The sequence below is a fragment of the Apodemus sylvaticus genome, chromosome 19 (genome assembly GCF_947179515.1).
Source record: "Apodemus sylvaticus chromosome 19, mApoSyl1.1, whole genome shotgun sequence".
Classification (NCBI taxonomy): Eukaryota; Metazoa; Chordata; class Mammalia; order Rodentia; family Muridae; genus Apodemus; species Apodemus sylvaticus.
Window position 1 is genome coordinate 12,317,719 of NC_067490.1, and position 19,699 is coordinate 12,337,417.

At 52.4% G+C, this 19,699-nt stretch overlaps 1 protein-coding gene across 1 annotated transcript; it reads right to left on the bottom strand.

Annotated features, from left to right (window-relative positions):
* Positions 1 to 2,578: 2,578 nt before the first annotated feature.
* Adora2a (adenosine A2a receptor) lies at positions 2,579 to 11,585 on the bottom strand. Its single transcript, XM_052164324.1, has 2 exons — positions 11,263 to 11,585; positions 2,579 to 4,338 (listed from the first exon to the last, which is right to left on the bottom strand). Exons 1-2 carry the CDS (start codon positions 11,583 to 11,585, stop codon positions 3,426 to 3,428), a joined length of 1,236 nt encoding a protein of 411 aa, XP_052020284.1. The 3' UTR covers positions 2,579 to 3,425.
* Positions 11,586 to 19,699: the final 8,114 nt, after the last annotated feature.

A 19,699-nucleotide genomic window follows, 5' to 3' on the forward strand; every position in this document is an offset into this window, starting at 1 on the left:
GCAGGTTGAGAATCGCTGATTTATGGGGACAATAAGCGTTAGCCTTCTGTATATGTCAGGGCTGAGCCTGAAATCAATTAGTTTCTTTCTAATCAGGTAGACTTAAAAGATCAGACGTCAGTCCTCAAACCCTCAGGGAGAGCTGGATGTGGCATTTAACGTGTTTGATGAAAAAGGCCTCTCATGGTAGACAAAACACCAGCCCCTGGTGGCAGCGGCTGAGGCTACCTCCAAAGCAGATAGGCAGCAGGGGACTCCACTTGGACCTCGCTACACTGGGTGAAGAACCATTTATGCCTCACCCCTGCCAGGGCTTGCGGTGACATTGGGCTAACTGCTCTACTCGGCCTCATTAAAGTAGCCAGTTCAAGTTTCTCCTCCACAGGAAAATCTCTCAGACCTGTCCTGGCTGGCAGCCACAGACTGATGACCTCCGCCCCCCAGCAAAACCATCACTATCTCCGTGGAGGACTCCAGGTTGGCTGTCCAAACAATGGGTAAGCCTCTGCCAGGTTTATACCTCCCTAATCAAGTTTATCCTGCTGGTCACGTCCACCCTGATTTTTCTCTCTGCTCTGTCACGGTCACACTTTGTAATGTTCACGGGTGCACACCTTTAGTCTTGCGATTGGAGGAACGACACGGGTTTGTTCGCATCAAGACACACGTCCTTGCGCTGACGGTCTCTGCTCACAGTGGAGCCTATGTGAGGTACATGTGGGCATGGGACATTGAATCTTGAAGACTCAAGGAAGCCTAGGCTGGCCCTGGGCTGACCGAATGGATTTAGAGGTCCTTCCTAAGCCCCTTATCCTGATCTCCTAACCCCAGTGCCTACCTACCCCTGTGCAGCTCAACCCAAAAGCTCAGTTCCCAGAAAAGGCTAGACTGGTGAGACTTCTGTCTCTGCGCTTCTTCCTGGTCTTCTCCTACCACCCGGGGACCAATGTTCCTGCTTCTCTGCCTCCTCACACACAGCCTGGGTCATTGTTCCGTCTTCAGCCAGCACAGTCCTAAGGAGGGAGGAGCCTGTGAGGATTAGGGAACACTCAGAGTTCATATTGGCACTGCTTGCCCCTACTATTCATAAGATGCTTACCAACCCTGGTGGAGAACCACCAGGGGCTGTTTGTGCAGGGTTCAGAGCTGCTGCTGAGAAGGGTCCTGGACCGCTCTTCTCTGAAATCAGCTAAAAGGACCTCTGATTGATGGCATGGCCAACGAGGACTGTAGCAACTTGCGTATTTATCTGCCTCTGTGTAACAGGAACACTTAAAGAATGTAATGGAAGTGTCAGGTGGACCAAGTAATCTATTTTTCCTTCCTTCCTTCCTTCCTTCCTTCCTTCCTTCCTTCCTTCCTTCCTTCCTTCCTTCCTTCCTTCCTTCCTTCCTTCTTTCCTTCCTTTCTTCCTTCCTTCCTTCCTTCCTTCCTTCCTTCTTTCCTTCCTTCCTTCCTTTCTTCCTTCCTTCTTTCCTTCTTCCTTCCTTCTTCAAGACAGGGTTCTCTGTGTAGCCCTGGCTGCCCTGGAACTCTCTCTGTAGACCAGGCTGGCCTTAAACTCAGAAATCCACCTGCCTTTGCATCCAGAGTGCTGGGATTAAAAGTGAGGACTACTTGAAGTAACTCGAAGTTTCTTAAGTTGAAGGTACAAACATTATTCCACACAATTTGGCTTGGTTGAGAGAGAGTTCATCATCGATTGATTTTAAAAAGCGTGAAGGCCTGGGATTTTACGTTCATCTCTCTCCACTTAGCTATGTAACCTAGGGCAAGCACTTAACCTCACTGAGCTTGTCAATTCCCTGTAAAACAAGGCTCCTCAGTTCTAACACTCCTTCCCTGAATCACAGCCTAAGAAATACTGAACTGCCCTTGGAGGCCCTGTCAGAACCCGCCATGGCTCCCTGCCCATCCCAAGGTGTCACCCCTATCCATCACAGTGAGATAGCAGCGTCTCCTTCAGCAGGGCCCAGAAGCCAAGACTGGAGCAAGGGTTTCTCACAGGTTTCTTTGGTGGAAGAAAGGGAGGCCAGAAGCTTGGCCTCAGCCCAGATCTGTTTCCGGGACCTTTGTAGCCTCTTGGCTAAGGAGCAGGACATGGGAAGGACTGATGGACACAGCTGCAAGATGACTTACGGACAGGTCTTCCTTGTAGGACACATGGAAGGAAGCAGGGGAGGGGAGGCCCTGAGGTCCTCTCACTTTCAGTTCTTAGGACAGGAGGGGGGTGGTCAATGATCCTGCAGGTGTGACTGAACACGCAGTGCCCCCACCTTCTGTGATGCCTGTGAGGAATGACGAGGTCCCCTGGGAAATGTAAGTGCGCCACCCCACGCACACCCACTCCACCCAACACATAGGCATCTGGATTCTGGTGCGAGCAGGAGAATAAGGAGGCTTTGGAAAGCCCCCCCCCGCCCCCCCCCCCCGGGATTGTCAACCTGCAGATCAGATTCGTCTGCTGTTCCTATACATCCAGTTGGCTCATTGTGTGTGCATCATTGTGTGAGCTCATTGTGTGTGCATCAGACCTGGCTATGGGATGGAGGAAAGAACTCACATCATTCTTAGCGGGCAAATTTAAAACACGGTGTGGCTCATTTTATTTTACCTCAGGAAAAAAAAAAAACCACAAACAAACAAACAAGTCCCCCTGCCCCCCGCCCCCAGAAGGAAAGGCAGTAGGCAGGACCTCAAACAGGGCAGCTCTGAACTACCAAGGCTCGGGTCCATGGCTTGGCATCTCTAACCTCTCTCCACGGTCTGGCACCCTGCCCTTTCATAGATGCTGTCTTCCAGCCCAACCTTGTTGGCCGGAGATAGCCCTGTGACTAAGTGCATGGCAGCTTGGGCTAGCCCGAGAGGACCGTCTGCAATTCCTTGGGGGTGCGCACAGCAGGATCGACCACAGACCCAGCAGCCGGGGTGGGGGTGGGAGTGGGAGTCAGTAAAATAGAAAGGGTTTCCTCACATTTTCATCTTCTTGAAAAACAAAAAGAGCCAGGTGCTACTTCTAGGCCAGCAGTTCCCTGAGCCCTAGACGGTCTGGGGGGAGAGTAGTGTTTTAGCAGGAGACCTGAAGCAGCCATACCCTAGCAGCGGGCCAGGCCTCTAAGCCACAGCTGCTCTACAGAGACAAGACAGCTTTTTTGTTGGATGCTTCTGGAGCAGGGGAACTGGGCCCTGCCTTTAAAGATGCTGCGGCTGCAGCCCTGACCTAACCCAGGGCCCTATAGCACGAAGCATCGCTTCCTTCACCCCAGACCTTTCTTACTGGGCGCCATGCTGCTCTAGCCATGCTCAATGCTCCCCCTCTTTGTAGTTAAAAGTGGGAGCCAGGTGCCCAGTGGGTTTCCTGGTGTGGTATTTCTTCTCTGAGTGAGATTGGTCCAGCCAACCAAAAATATGAAAATGTCTTTCCCTCAGGAAGGGGCAAACTCTGAAGACCATGAGGATGTTCCTACTCTACCCTGGGTCCCATGATCCCCTAGGTCAGCGTGCTCTTGGCCTTCCTGATGCTCCTGGGTAAGAAGTTCCACATCCCCAGGAGACCCTTGGGAGCTCCCTCCACTCCCCAGCCCCAGGGTGTAGCCATTGGGGCGCCGTCCTGAATGGGGGGCACTGCCATTGGCCCACACCCCCAGGGGGTGGCCATTGAGGCGGAGGCTAACCTGCTCTCCCTCAGTGCTGTGAGCCGCCAAGGCCCAGGCACTGGAACCCCCGGCCTTGAAGGGCTCCTGCCGCCTCAGGACATGGGTTCGGATGATCTTCCGGAAGGTCTGGCGGAACTCCCGGATCCTGTAGGCGTAGATGAAGGGGTTGACGACGGAGTTGCTGTGGGAGAGGATGATGGCAAGGTACATGAGCCACGGAGGGGCGTGCTGGCACGTGGAACAGAAGAAGGTGAAGCAGTTGATGATGTGCAGGGGCAACCAGCAGAGAGCAAACAGCCCCACAATGATAGCCAGGGACTTGGCAGCATGGACCTCCTTCTGCAGTGTAGAGCGAGTCCGCTCCCCCGGCAGGGGTTGGCTCTCCATCTGCTTCAGCTGTCGCCGGGCTGCCAGGAAGATCCGTAAGTAGATGGCCAGCATGAGCAGGAGGGGCAGTAACACGAAAGCAAAGAAGTTGTAGTAGACCATGTAATTCATGGGTACCACGTCCTCAAACAGACAGGTCACCCGGCCCTCGCCGCAGGTCTTCGTGGTGGAGTTCTCGCCTTTCTGGCCACAGTTATTCCAGCCCAGCATGGGCGTCAGGCCAATGGCAAATGACAGCACCCAGCAAATCGCGATGATACCCTTCGCCCTCATACCTGTCACCAAGCCGTTGTACCTGGGGAGAAAGGACATTAGAGACCCAGTGATGTGGGGTCTAGTGGGACGAAGAAGCCCGCAGAAGCCCAGACGGTCCCCGTGTGCTAGCGGTAGGGTCCGGGGTACTTCCTGTCCATAGTCTGGGTAGCATAGTCTTCTAAGTGAGGTGAGCTCTGTCTGTCTCACAGCTGCAGGGAGGTAACGGGAAGCAGACATCTAGGACAGGGAAACCCATCACACAAATGTTCAGGCGTTATTATTAGCCTTAGGTATAGTCTTGAGACTCAACTTGAGTTTGGTTCAAGAGAAATAGACGGTCTTAGAGGGCTATGTGTTACTTCCATAATGGCTAAGCTTGGTTCCCATTAGAATGTGCTTTCCTGTCGAGTAGGGCAGATCCAGAGTTCTGGAAATGGAACCAGCCAGATGGCCTGAGCCACTTACAGTCCACGCCCTTTCTTCCTACAGTCCTCAAGAAGAGGCTGCCCCAGGGTGTGGAAGAGGAGTGGAAATCCCGAATCCAATAAAATGTCACCTCCCCTCCGATCCTACCCACAATCCTCTGGGCAGAAATGAGACAATTATGTATTGATATTTCTCATGGCAATCTTAATAATCAAGAGGTACTGAATAAGGTGGGAAAGAAGACAGTAATTTATGTGCCTGAGGGTTGGAGGGAAATGTTCTTGTGATGATTGCCAGTTCCGGGTTGTGGGGAGGGGGCCTTGATTTGTCAACTAGAAAGTAGCCTCGACGCCACTGGAAATACATCATCATCATTTTGGTAAAAGAATGTTTTGTTTTGTTTAAGTCTTCTTGACTTAAAAAAAAGGGGGGAGGCTTTGGGAACTGCTGAGGGATAAACTCATGTTTAATGGTTTTGATTCTGGCATCACAAGACTACCTTCCCAGTAGAAGCTTTCGCTCTTCAAGGTCAGGCTAGGCATCTTGGAGGGGTTTCTTGCCTCCTCCAGGGCTGGGGGCCCACATGGAGTAGAAGTCCCCTGCATGTATCTCTATGTCGTCTGCTGGGGGACAGGGGCATATGATATGGTAGGTATCAAGGTAAACATACACACTCTTTAAATTCCAGACTCAAAGCAGCGACAGATAGGCTATTACCTGTGTACGGGTGGCAGCCTCAGGTGCCCACCTCCTGTGAATGGACATGAGAGGAGGGCTGGGATGTGCTTATTCTGTCTTTGTCTCAATGTAACGTGTATGCCCAGGGTTAAATAAGTCACCTCACACAGTGAGGCTCTAAGCACAAGCTTCATCATAAAAGAAAGAAGGAAGGAAAGAATAAGGAAAGACAGACACAGAAAGAAAGAAGGAAAGAAAGAAAGAAAGAAAGAAAGAAAGAAAGAAAGAAAGAAAGAGGAGAGGAGAGAAGAGCAGAGCAAAGAAAAGAAAAAAGAAAAGAAAGGAAAAGAAAAGAAAAAAAAGAAAAGAAAAGAAAAGAAAAGAAAAGAAAAGAAAAGAAAAGAAAAGAAAAGAAAAGAAAAGAAAAGAAAAGAAATGTGTACCCAATGTCAATAAGAGCGCAAAGGAGTCTGGAGGTTTTTCGTTTGTTTGTTTGTTTGGGGGAAAATCCTTCCATTCTAAATGCTGTCACTTAAGAAAGAAATAAAGAGGTAAAAAAAAAAAAAAAAAACCCACTTGTGCTTTCTAACCTTTATCTAATCTGTCCCTCTGTTTCAGAGCTGGGGAAACTGAAACTGAGACCCAAGGGGAGGCAGGGGACTTGCTGTGACTATTCTGAGACCCATGGGCAATGCCAGCCCAGGTTAATTTGTCAGGAAGGGTCACAGTCAATTCCTGATGGGGCTGGAGATGAAACCCAGGGCCTTCTGTATGACAGGCAAGCTTTCTGCCACTGAGCTCCAGCTCCAGCCTGGTCGATTCAGAGTCTCTACATTGTCTGTCACACACATTCTCAGGAGCTTTGTGGGTCTCACCGAGCGGGGCCTTGGTTACCTGCAACAGGGCCTCTGCAAGAGGGTCACAGACTTCCTATAGCTGCCAAGCACCAGAAAGCTAGCCCTGCTTGCCTAGAGGCTCAAAAGTGAAGGTCTGGGGTGCCCCATCTAATACTCACAGTGCTTTCTTTGTGCCAGGCACCCTCAATAATGCCTTTACATGGTCCTCATGGGAGGGGAAGCTACGTTAGTGGTCACATCTTTTCTGGGACAAGGTACCCTTTCGTGGGTTCTAGGCCTGGTGAATTCCTGTAAACAAGGAATGCTACGTCACTTCATCTCTCTGGGCCTCAATTTCCTTATTTATAAAACGAAACTAAGAATTCTAGGCGGCTCACCACCGCCCCTAAGGGCCGTGATGCTGATGGAAACCCCAGGGAGCCGCCCTGTGGCTCAGGGTAGATCAAAGCTAACCAGTTGCTCCTCAGGTCAGAGACTTGAGCTGCCTGGGGTACTGACCAGCCTCTGCGGATGGTGTAGGGTCTCCCATCTCGGTGACTTTCCAACTGTTTTTGGAATAGGCCTTCTGCTCCTGGTAGTTACAAAGGTGGTAATCTTGGGGAAGGGATCTGACTAAGTAAGTCTGAGTTAAAAAGTTGTTTGTTGTTGGAGACAACGGCCCAGATCTGACAGCTTCTGAGAATAGATCATGGAAATCCCAGATTTGTCCAATTTACTTTTGCAAACAGGGAACCCACAAGGGGAAGTCTTCCAGGGCACTCTGAAAGAAAAGTCCCTTATGGGGACAGAACCCAATATGTTACATGTACTTCCCTGTGTTGGCAAAGTGCTGGGGGGCTTGAGGACAATGCTTGAGCACGTGCAAGTACTGGTTTTTGTTTTGCTTGCTTGTTTGTTTGTTTTTGAGACAGGGTTTCTCTGTGTAGCCCTGGCTGTCCTAGAACTCACTCTGTAGACCAGGCTGGCCTCAAACTCAGAAATCCGCCTGCCTCTGCCTCCCAAGTGCTGGGATTAAAGGTGTGAGCCACCACCCAGCGCACGTGCAAGTACTATGTAAGCACACATACACACACACACACACACACACACACACCAAATAGGAGCACATCCAGCGTTTGGAAACTGAGGCAGGAGAATCAGGAAATCAAAGTCATGGATCCGGAGCCTGAGATCTAGAACAGCATCAGGGCTCAAATGGAATCACGAACAAACTACGGGTATCCCCAGGTCATAGCCTGGCTTGCACGTCTGACTAATGCAGTCTCATCCTGGCCTTCTGGATAAACACACTCAGTGTAGCTAAAAGGATGCTCAAGGCTGCCTAGCACGGCATAGGACCATTTCAAGGAGTCTCAGAGATACAGGATGTGGCCATTAGAGTCTCTGGCAGTGCCTATTTTCAAGTGGCCTCTACATCCCTATATCTTCCAGCCTGTAGCGGTTACCTTTCCCTGAGAATTCTGGTTCACCATACTGGGGCCTCACCCTATGGCTCTAGAACAGACCCACAACTCCAGGTGGCGTTTTCACGTCTATTAGCAACACGGAGGAAAAGGCGGGACTTTCTAAGTCATCTTACGGGGACCAATGACCTAAGAATTGAAGAGCATCTGACCCCATGGAGAAATTCAACCTTCCATAGGCAGAGACCAGCCTAAATCAGCCTCACGCCAGGCCTGCCACTCAGGAGCCAGGCTACCTCTCTTTGGTCCAGAGGAGAGACCATACCCACACACTCCTTCACTTCTTCTTTGCCTGGGTTTTACTCTCTTGACACCTGTGCCCCCATACACACTTTACATTATCATTACCATTCCGATCCCACAACACCCATAAGGCAAGACTTCCTCCAGGGCACACTGTCCCCTCACCAGCATCATTGTGGAGGGAAGAATGGGATCCCGTATTCTACCCCTGAGCCACACCCCTAGTCCAGTAGGGGCTCATGACCATCTTGGAAACCCTTTTATCGTACTCTCTTTATTTTGTGGTACTGGGGATACAGCCCAAGCCCTCCAGCTTGCTACATAAGCACTCTACCACTTTACACATGCCTGGTCCTCCTGCCCTTTGGGGAATCAGAGGAACGTATTTTATAAGACTTAAGATCTTGCACCAACTGGTCGCCTTTGTGTGCTCTGGCCTGTTACTTACGCGTGGGAGCACCACAGGTCAGTGTGAGACTTAGAGACAGTGGTGTGACGGACCCCCATCCCCACCCCCAGAAAAGGAAGCCTGGTCTCTTACCCCAGGCTTTCCTTCCCTAGCAGACACACACACACACACACACACACACACACACACACACACACGACCGCATCTTTGCCTTTGACCTGCTTTTCTTTATTACCCCTGAGGTTCTGCCTTAATTTAACAGGGTGCAGACACTTGGGAAGGAGGGGACAGATTATCCTGAAGCTGAAAATTGTTTACAACAACAGCGGAAGAATTCCCGGCACACAGTGCGAGCCTGGGACTAGGGCTCCATCAAAGACTGAGCCTGCGGACCTTGCTGATAGCACCTTAGAAAAGGCTGACTTCCTAGCTGTGAAGGGGAAAGAGAGCCCAAGTTAGAAAGCACCTCCAGATCCCCCTTATGCCTGGCCCCCTGATCCTTCCAGAAATCCCTCATTCCCAGTCCTCTGGTCCCTTCTTGAGTCCCCTCATGTCTGGTCCGATGGCCCACTGGAGCCCTGCAGTTCCCCCTCATGACTACTCTCCTGGTGCCCTGCAGATCCCCCTTATGCCTGGCCCCCTGGTGTCCATCACACCACTATACAAAACCCCTCCACGTTCTCCATAACCAGAAACTTGGAGAGGCAGGAACGTGATGGGGCTCAGTGGTCAGGAGGCGTGAGGGGCTCTAACATCCATGCGGACTGGGAAACACAGCTGTCCTTTTCTGGCTCTGGTCTCCCTCAGAGGTCACGACATCTGCTCTGCCTGAAATGCTGGACCAGGACGATCAAAGGACATCCTGTACTAACGTACCACGGCAGCTGTAGGACTGTCCGGAAGGCAAGCTGAGCATCCTTGGCGGACATCTTCAGACCTCGCAGCATCTTACTGAGACCAGCCTGGGCTTTCCAAGGCCCCATTCAGAGCTCAGGAAGCCTGAGGTCCAAGTGGAACTGAGGCCAAGAGGTCTAGGGATGCAACTACTATAGGGATAGGCTGTCGGCTTCAAGCCTGCAGCTCACAAATGAATGGAATCCTTTCCCGTTACCCTGCCCTGCCTCATCATTCCTACCGCTTACTGAACCCACCGACCTTTGTGAGGAATGACACAGAGACTTGACTCAACCCTTGTTACCCGTGAGAAACCAGGCCCAGCATAGGGCCGCTAGCTTTCTACAGCCACGCGACTCATTCCTACTTCAGGGATTCGGTCTCTTGAGTCTGAGAAGACAGACAGGGAGAGGCCGAGGAGAGGGAAGCAAGCTGAATCAGCTATCCTGATCTTTCCTGAGAGGTTACTGCTTGGAGTTAGAAGATGGGGAGTATTAAGTTACCGCTTCCATTTGGTGACCTGTTACTAAAAGACCGAGCCTGTCTCCCGGGGTAGATGCTATTGACCCATGGGGACTCACACACAGACTCCCCTTAGGACTCTATGTTCTAATCTTCCCCTGCAGGAACCTAGACCTTGGTCTACTTCAGAAGCATGGACTGGAAGCAATAGGGCAGGCAGTCCCCACATGTGATCTTTAACCCTGTTCCTTCTTAGAGCTGGCCCAACCTCCCCCTCTCTTTGTTTGTTGTTTTCTTTGATTATTTTTCTTTTCCTTGCCCAGGGGTCTTAGTGTAGACCTGGCTAGCCTGGAACTCATCATTCTCAGGGTTTAGCTTTTGCCAAATTCAAGGACATAAACACGAGCTTGCTATCATGCCTAGCTGAAGTCCCCTTCGACAAAGTCTTTAAGGTGACGCAAGGCTCAGGCCCCATCTCCTTGAGAAGCCCAGTGTGGGTGCTGGCATGTTCCTTAGGGCTCCTTCCTGGAGACTGAGCCACTCCAGGCAGACCACGCCTCAAAGTGACATCCCAGTGGTAGTGGGCTCTGCTATCCACTCCTTAGGCGGCTGTGAGAGGGCTAGCCCCCTTCCCCAGAGCCTCCTTTTTCTATGCAGAAGATGAGAGGAAGGAAATGACCTCTAAAGGCTCTCTTGCATCTGACCCTGAATTTTCACAACTTGCTGAGTCTGCCCCTTCTTGTTGCTGAATGCCCTCAGCCCACAGGAGAGATGCTTCCTCTGCGGGCGGGAACTCCTCGGGAGCAGAACACCTCGCTCTGGAGACCATACATTCCAGTCCCCTCATTATGGAATCTTCCCTCAAGGGCTGCAGCCACCCTGGCCACAGGATCTAGCTCTGGTAGAAAGACAGAGAGGAGGAGCCCCTGAGTAAGGCACTGCCTGGGTTAGCTACAGGGTGGCGGAGAAGAGGCCTCTGGGAGGAACTTCTTTACACATACTTAGCTGATATCACTTCACAGAAAAGTCACCATCATAAAAAAAAAAAAAAAAAAAAAAAAACCCAAAACCCTTTGCGTAACCAGCCCCTAATCCAGGCAGAGTTTTCTCAGACCTAGGAGCAATATAATTTGCATAGAAGTCCAAATGACTCACTGTGGCATTTGGCCAAGTCACTTCCCCTCTCTGGGTCACCCTCCTGAGGTACTCACTGGGGAAAGGCTGGTGGTAGCAGAGGCGGGTTCCTAGCTGAGGTTCTGTGGTTCCCTGTGCCTCCCCACCCACCTCAGAGCACATGAAGGGAGAGCTCACACAGTAGCGGCACGTCGTTGTATCAGAGTCAGGCTACCCTCATCTAAAAGTAGCCACCACGGGCTGCCTTGACATGTGACCTAAGGAGTAGCCTGGACTTATAGGGATAAACCAGACAGGCATGGCTACCTCCAGCTCCGTAAAGACTCAGACTGCATCCCAGAGCCCTGTCCTTTGTGCCTATGGGTCAAGCTTATGCACCGACGTAACCCCTGGCTCACCGGAGTGGAATTCGGATGGCGATGTATCGGTCGATGGCGATAGCTAAGAGGCTGAAGATGGAACTCTGCGTGAGGACCAGGACAAAGCAGGCGAAGAAGAGGCATCCGTGGCAGGCGGCGCAGAAGCCGGTGCTGATGGTGATGGCGAAGGGGATGGCGAGCACGCCCACCGCAATGTCAGCCGCCGCCAGCGATACCACGAAGAAGTTGGTGACATTCTGCAGGTTGCTGTTGATCCACACGGCCCAGCACACAAGCACGTTGCCCAGGATGGCCAACACAGCGATGGCCAGCTCCACCGTGATGTACACCGAGGAGCCCATGGTGGGAGCAGCCATGCGTGGGCAGGCTCAGCAAGGATGCGGGCCCGGGCCAGCTCTCGGTCCATAGCTGCAGCCCAGCCGTCCGCCCACCCAAGCCCCGCAGCCCTTTCCTCACAAGAGCCGCGAGTGTTCCCAGAGAGAGATCCCCAAAGGCCGTCTCACAGATGACTCTGCGTCTCCTGAAATCATGACTTCTCCAGGGGATCGGGCCTGGCTCCGCTCAGCTTAGGGGTTCTGAGGTACCTGTAAAGAGAGAGTCCCGGTGAAGAGCTGACCCACCTTGGCTGGCCACTTCAGATTCCCTGTCAGTTGTGCGCCAGGCAGGCGCCTGCAATCAGACCAGCCCATGGTAGAAGGCTGACCCAGGCCTTACTATTTCTCCATACTCAAGGTTCCCTGTGGAACACGCACGGTGGACCATAATGCACTTCTATCGAGGTGAGACGGCTCCACCCCTGAGCCTAAAGCCCTGCTGCTGCTTCTGTGACCCTTTAATACAGTCCCTCATGTTGGGGTCACCTCTCCCCAGGCCTAAAGACCTCACTGGTTCCTAAGAAGTCTTATCAAGATCTTCACCCAACCCTTCTCAGGGAGACCGTTCCTTCTCCAGTCTCCTCAGGGCAGACACCGGAGAGAATACAGACAGAACCAGGATTTCCCACTGACCAGTCCCCATTACCAAAGAGACATCTTCCTCGCCCTGCCCTCCCAGCTAGGATTCGCAGCTGAAGAGTTCGTTGTTGTTTGCTTTGTTTTGTTTTTGCTTTAATCTAAGGGAGCAAATTAAAGTCAAGGCAAGTTGGCGTGTATCTTGGCTCCCTAATATAGCTTTTCAAACTTTCTGGAGCTGCCTGGAGGACAATCCTCTGGGTCCCTACACTCACTGCCAGTGCCACAAGACCAGGCTCTATCCCCACTGGGCCTTTCCCATCCCACCTGCCCGCTGCCTTCTCTACCTGGGCCTCCAAGCCCAGCTCATTTTGTTCCATCCCTTCAGGAGGACACTACCATCCCCACCTGAGGGACACCCCTGCCCCTAAGGTCACCTCAGACACTCCCCAGAGTTCCCTTCTGGAGAGATCTGGGAACCTTCCAGTCCTAGCCTCCAGTTCCAGCAAGTTAGCATCCTTACCCTCACAGGCAGCAAGAGCAGGGCCCAAGCCAAATCCACACTGCTCTGAGAGTCCCTGCCAGCAGGCTGCACAGCCAGGCAGGGCAGGCGCTCTGACAGCTTCCCTTCTTCCCTGAGGGATCCGCCTGCTTTCCTCCCACACCTCCCCTCTCCTGTTCCTCCACCTAGCTGAGGCGCCTAGCTGAGACACAGAACAATGCTCTAGAAAAGCAGGTGCTCAATAAGGACTCATTGGAGGACCATGGGCAAGAGCGCTGTTCTTTCCCGGGCCTGTGTCTCCAGTCAGACTCTAACACCTTTGGGCAGGCCCCAGATGATACTGAGGGCTCCTTTTGGTGCTTCTCTGCAGATTTGGAAAGGCTACCCCAGAATCACAATATCAGCTCACAGGAATAGCTGAGACCCCTGGAGAGGGGAAGTTTTGCTCTCTCTGTAGCAGGCCCAAACTCCCAGGCTCTATTCCCTGAGCTTGCAAAACCTCAATGTAAGCAGGATTCTCCCAATAGCCTGTTACTCTCCCATGCAAGAACCAAAGGATTCCCTCCCCAGCAACCCAAGTACTTGACTTCAAAGAACTCTATAGCCACCAGAAGAAGCTAGAGGCTAACTTTCAGACCCCTGCCTATAGACCAATCTTTCCTCCTTCTTCTCCCCTCAAGGAGTGGAGGGGTGAGTGGAACTGGAGGGCCTGGGGAGAAGGGTCTTCTCCATCTGAAATTGGCCAAGAGGTAAAATAGAGGACTAACTAAAAGAAATGAACCTCATGTTCGCTTCTGTTATGTTGCCAGTGCTTCGGTCTAAAGACAGAGCGAATACAGCTACAACACGTCCGTTGTCATCTATGAGGCTGATACTGAAGGTAAAGACAAGAAAGAGTCTGCAGCCACTGACGGAATTACTGTTCCCAAGTGACGCTGTTGCTCCTACGGTCAGGCAGAGACACCTGTGGCTAAGCCCTTCTGAGTCCCAGCTTTGCACGAGCTACTTGCCAACCAGCTGTTCATAATGCATATTCCAAGCAGAACGGCCACATCTGGTACCCGGTGCCACCTCCAGGGACATACCACGTCCCTCTGCGTGCATGGCTTACAGTTTACAGCAGCGTGCGTCGGAAGTCCATCTGACCACAACAGGTCTGTGACTAAAAGCCCCTGTTCTAGCTTTCAAAACTTGAAGCAACAGCATGCCTACTGTCCAATCAGGCCCAACCAGGCCCAGTGAGCCCCCTGGAGAGCAACTGTGGCCCGTGAGTCCTGACTCTCCTGACTGGTGTCTCCTGGGAAGAAAGGATAACCACCTATATATCCCTTGGGCTTCTCTAGCGGAATCTCCACCGGAGGGCACTAAAGCAGTCTGCAATCAGACCAGCCCATGGTAGAAGGCTGGCCCAGGCCTTCACATGCCTCCATCCTCAAGGTTCCCAGTGGAACACAGCGGAGCGTAATACACTTCTGTCGAGGTGAGACGGCTCCATCCCTGAGTCTAAAGCCCTGCTGCTGCTTCTGTGACCCTTTAATACAGTCCCTCATGTTGGGGTCACCTCTCATCCCCCCAACCATAAAATTATTTCCGTTGCTACTTCATAACTAATTTTTCTCCTGCTATGAATCACAGTGTAAATATTTTTGGAGACAGAGGTTTTCCAAAAGGGTCGAGACCCAAAGGTTAAGAACCAGTGCTCTGGAGGTTTTAGGAGGACAGTCTCCTGCAGCATCCCTTGGCATTTTCCAATACACCACCAGTATTGTTCCCCACACCCCCAGTAACATCACTGACTCCATAGCCACCAGGACCCCAGCTATGCAGTGGCCTAACCCAGGCCTTTTTTTTCCCCCTGAAGTTCTTCCAGCCCCTTTAGTACCTGCCTGTGTAGTGCCATTTCTCAAGGTTTCTCATGCTCCGTGCTGCGGCCATATTGGATACTTCTGGATACCAGCACCCTTCCTGACTGTGCTGAGGCTGTTCTGCTGTTCTTCAGGCTCAACACAGCTGGCCCTCCTGCCAGGCCGCCTTGCATTGGCTGAGGACAGGCTAGAGGTTCCTGTCCCAGGGCCCTTTCCTCTGCCCTTCCTTCAACATTCCTGCAGGTCCTTAGTTAATTGCTACACATCCCAAGGGAAGCTCCTCTGATCTCGGGGCCACCTGGGCAGCTGCCAACACAAAATCTTCTTTTCCTTTTGTGCCTTCCCCAGCCCCAAGTCCGGCAGATCAGTAGAGCAGAGGCATTCTCAGGACAGACAGGAGGGAGGAGTCCTGCCGGGCGAAGGCTGAGACTGTCTAAGAGCTCAGGGCCAGGGCACCTCGACTTGTAGCTTTTCTTTGTAGTATGAATGTTCCCACTGGGACAATTCAAGCCTACTAATGTTTCACTGACCGGACCCAGCAACACTCAGAGACAGGAGCTGGTAGCTGCTGCTGCTGAACCACTAAACCCTGTGTTCTCCAGGCGGCCATGGATCTGAATACCAAGACCACACTGGGTCCCATTCAGGAGCTTGTGCACACCATTTGAGATTTTGGAAAGTGGCTGAAAGCTATGTCCCTGAGGGCCTGGTGGACCCAATGTTTCAGACAAGAAGCCAGAACCCAAACAGGTAAAAAAGATTCTCAGCTGTACCAGGAATGTTAAAGGGTGGCTTAGCCCTTAGAGAAAGCCAAGGGATGCTGCAGGAGACTGCCCTCCTTGGAAAACTCCCGGGAGCACTGGTTCGTAACCTGTGGGTCTCGACCCTTTTGGAAAACCTCTATCTCCAAAAATATTTACACCGTGATTCATAGCAGCAGCAAAATTAGTTATGAGGTAGCGACAGAAATAATTTTATGGTTGTGTGGCGGAGGCAGAGGTTACCCCAACCCGAGGAACTGTATTAAAGGGTCGCAGCATTAGGAAGGTTGAGCCGCTGTTCCAGAGTCACAGGAAGGCTGAGGGCCCAGGAGAAGGGACCAGTATAGAGCCAGGATCTAGCAATTTCCTATCCCGCTCTGTTGGCTCTATCGGACTAATCCTTGAGTCATCTGTCGCTAGCCAAGAGGGGAAATTAAATATTAATAATGTGTTTCCTTATGAGGGTCCTTTGTTGGGGACAGGGTAGAGTGCAGAAACTGTCCCGTGTCACCTCTAGGCACATGCCGGGGAACACGGGTCAAGAGACTTGAAGAAGCAGCCGCTTGGCCTCCCAGCATTCGGACTCAACCCTGCCGTGCCCCCTCCTCCCACCCCTCCCATCCTGAACCAGCCGCTTTAATTAAAATCATTTAATCCTAACCCATATCTCTCCTGAGCCACCCGAGGCTCTGTGTACACAGGCCCAGATGGTGGCTCCGGACCCTGCTGGATGTGTTTCTGAGCTCCCTTGTAGCCCAGGCTGGCCTCGAACTTGCTATGTAGCCAGGCATAGTCTTGAACTCTTGACCTTCCCATTTCTACCTACTGAGTGACAGCTTCACGGGTTATGTACCATCACACCGGGCTGTCTTGTCCTCACAGGGACAACGGTCACCAGCTGCCTCGTTTTCTGTGTCACAGGGAACTCTAACAGCTGCCACCGTTGTTTCCTTTGGTGCTGGGGTCTCAAAGGACGAGAACCCTGGGAATTAACTCTCCAATGACAGCTTTGGAGATTCAGATAGCCTGGGTCACGGCTGGTGGCAGAGAAGTTGTTACAAGCCATGCCCTGACCCTGGGACCTCAGCTGCCACTTCAGATGAGCCACAGACCAGACTTCAGAAGGCAAGAAACCAAGACCGTAAAAGATGTCGTGTGCACCTTTCATCCTAGCACTCTGGAGGCAGGTTGTTGGGTCTCTGTGACATGGCAGTCTGATCTGGTCTACATAGTGACACCCTGCCTCAAAAGACCAAACCAAATCAAACCAAACCAAAACCGACCAAAAGGCCATGACATAAAAATACCAAACATCAAAGCCACAGGAGAGGAAGGTATAGAACCTGTGCAGTAATAATTTCCATATCGCAAAAGGGAAGGGCCATAGACAAGAGCGAGAGCTACCAGACTCGCTGGCGCAGGAGACGAGCAGGAAGCACAAAGCCTTGACCCAGAAAGACGGGAGTCACCATAGAGAGCACGCTGCACCGTGGCAAGCGTTGGGCCCACAGGTAAAGCGGAGGATCAAGGCAGTGGCGGACGGAAGAGAGAACACCAAGGCATTCTTACTGGAATCAGAGACGAAGTTTAGATGGAAGAGATCCAACATCTGTCCTTCGATTTGGGGAGTGACACAGAGCAAGAATCACGGCCGGATGGACTGGCATCTCCCCCACCCAAAGAGCAGCCATGTAGTGTGGCTCAGGGGGTAACTGGAGCTTGCAGGAAGACCCCCAAACCCACCAACCCCATCCCTAACACATCAGTCCACAAGACGGGTCCCACCTGAGGCTGCCTAATGTCGCATTGACTATCAGGGTCTGGGTCTCCCTTCCCTTTCTGATCCCTCTAGAGCTGTCTAGCACCCAAATTCTAACACCTGGTAAAAGCTGGGTCCCAGGGTCTCAAGCAGGTGACCAGTAAGTCCCTCCCGCCAATGACCACTGGCGAGAGGGACCATGTGGCTGCTGCTGTGTCCCTCTGAGGACAGGATGTGGGCAGGTGGGCGGGCAGGAAGGGGGAACCAGCTCTCTGCAGCTGGAGGCGGGGGCACGAGCTTGCCCTTCTTACTAAGTTCACCCCCACCAGCCAGGACCCAGGCTACCTCAGTCTAGAGTCCAGACTCTAGACTCAAAGGCCACGGGCCAGCCACATCTCCCTCCTCTCCCACTGAGAGCCCTAGGATGGACCCTGACAGCCCCTCTTGCCTAGGTCTGGTACCCAGAGAGGACCACAGGTCACCCAGTCCTACCTCAGATATCACTCATTCACTGAAGGCTGTTTCTCCAGGTAAAGCCTTTCCCTGGATTCGGGCCTCAGAGAAGTACCGGAACAGCAGCCTGTGGTGGGAGCAGCCCAGGTGGCGTTCATGTAAGGTCCACACCAGACTTCCCCCACTGTGCCTTGACTTCTCCCACGTGTATAGGCTGTGGTAAGCGCATCCCATGAACGCCTCAGCTCTTGTGCCTCTCATAAATAGCAACCCACAGGTACTGGGAAGAGAACAAGGAATCCCTGCCAGGAGGCTAGCCTGTGCACTAGAAATGAGGATGCAGTCTCACTGCTGTGGTCCTTAGGACAGGGATGTGGTGATGCAGCTCTAGGGGCTGAAGGGAAAGGGTAGGCTGCACTGGACCAACCTGAGTATGATCCACTTGAACCCTGTTGCTGTCCGTCCCTCTGTCCATCAGCACTTCCACTAGCCTGGTTCCTGGCTCCCTGGAGGCCATTGTGGGGCCAAAAACCAAAGATTCCTGCAGCTAGAGTCTCTGAACAGAGACATGTCACATAAAGTTAGAGGTAGCCCGGGAAAGCTGCACAAGTCCTGTCTTCCCAGTGTCCAACCTCTTCCCAGTTCTTCTCTCCCCCATTCCATCTCTGCTGACACCTGGCAGGATCTCAGGGCTGGGACCTCCCTCTCCACACCACAGGGCTCCTTCTTTCCTTACTTCGGAGTCTGGGCCTTGCTCTGGGCATGAGCAGTCTCCAAGCGCTCTTCTCTGTACCTCTAATCTCCTACTACGGGGGTGGGGGGGTCCCAGTGTGGACCTCGGTTCTGTTCTCTGGTTTTGAACCACCTCTGGCTCCCCCCCAACCTACAGCCTACTTTCCTCCACTGAGTTCCCCAGGTCATGATCAGCTAGCTACCCTTCCCCGGTCCCCAGTGTGTCCCAGAGACCAGATTCTTCCCGGGAAGTTGGAGAAATTCTCTTTCACCAGCTCAGCACCTGCCTGTAGCCAAATCGTCACCTCTTCAACAACTCCATCACATTCACCAAGACACTTCCTACCTGTGCCCATCCATCTGTCTGTCCAGTCTGTCCAGCTGTCTCGCCCTCCACTCTCCTATGCACACACTACTCAGGGTCCCTAGGTTGGGCTGCACCAAAAGGTGGCTGGGCTCTAGTTTCTTCAAAGTGTGTGTGTGTGTGTGTGTGTGTGTGTAGGGGGGCCGGTTAGCTCAGGAATGAGCAGGTTAGAGGCAAGAGCTGCTGATTTCAGGCAACAACTGAGAATCACCAGGGGCGTGGTCTCACTTACAGGCCCTGGACTTTGCAGAACCCGGTGCCTTGAAGCCACATGCTTGCTCCTGAACCAACTCTTGTCCGCATTTCCCTCTGCTCATAGCAAGCTCTGCCTCTCCCTCCAGGGTTACCCAGCCTAAGAACAGAGCCCCCTGACCTGCCCTTTAGCATACCCTGACCATACCCCGCCCCCCCCCCCCCACACACACTGACACCATTACCACCACCCCTTCCCCTGGACCTGACTCCATGCCCAACCAAAGATTCTCTCTTTTGTTCTGCTCTCCTCCTCTCTGCCCTTGTGCATTAGCATTACTAAGAACATCATCACTCTACAGATGGGTGACTGGATTCCCAGGACAGTGACCTTCCCTCATGTTAAGTGGTCATCAAGGGGCCAAGATCAAACTCCAGGTTGGGACACCAAAATCTTTGGCCCATCGGCAGGACACTAGAGATCGCCCACTGTTAATTCTGCCTGGCCCACGATTTGTCTCATTACTACTTGTGTGGGCTGACCTTAGCCTAACTTCAAGGCATGAACAGAGAGGCCAGCCCAGCCCAGAACAGTCATGCTCAGCCTCTAAGGGAATGCACACTGGCTAGGGGTTGCTCAAGAGACACCAGAACTTGAGAGAACGTGGGAAGTCCCAAAATGCAAGGGCTGAACTTGGAGATCTTGACACCATCCATACTCAGGGATCTTTGACAGCGACCACGGAACCAAACAGGCGGAGCCTTCCCAACCCCGTGTTTCAAAAGGCTCTCTACCATCATTTTAAGGGTCCTGACGCCAAGGACATCCTTGGTTGGGTGTGGACAATCTCCTGAAAGGCACACAGAGGAGTACAGA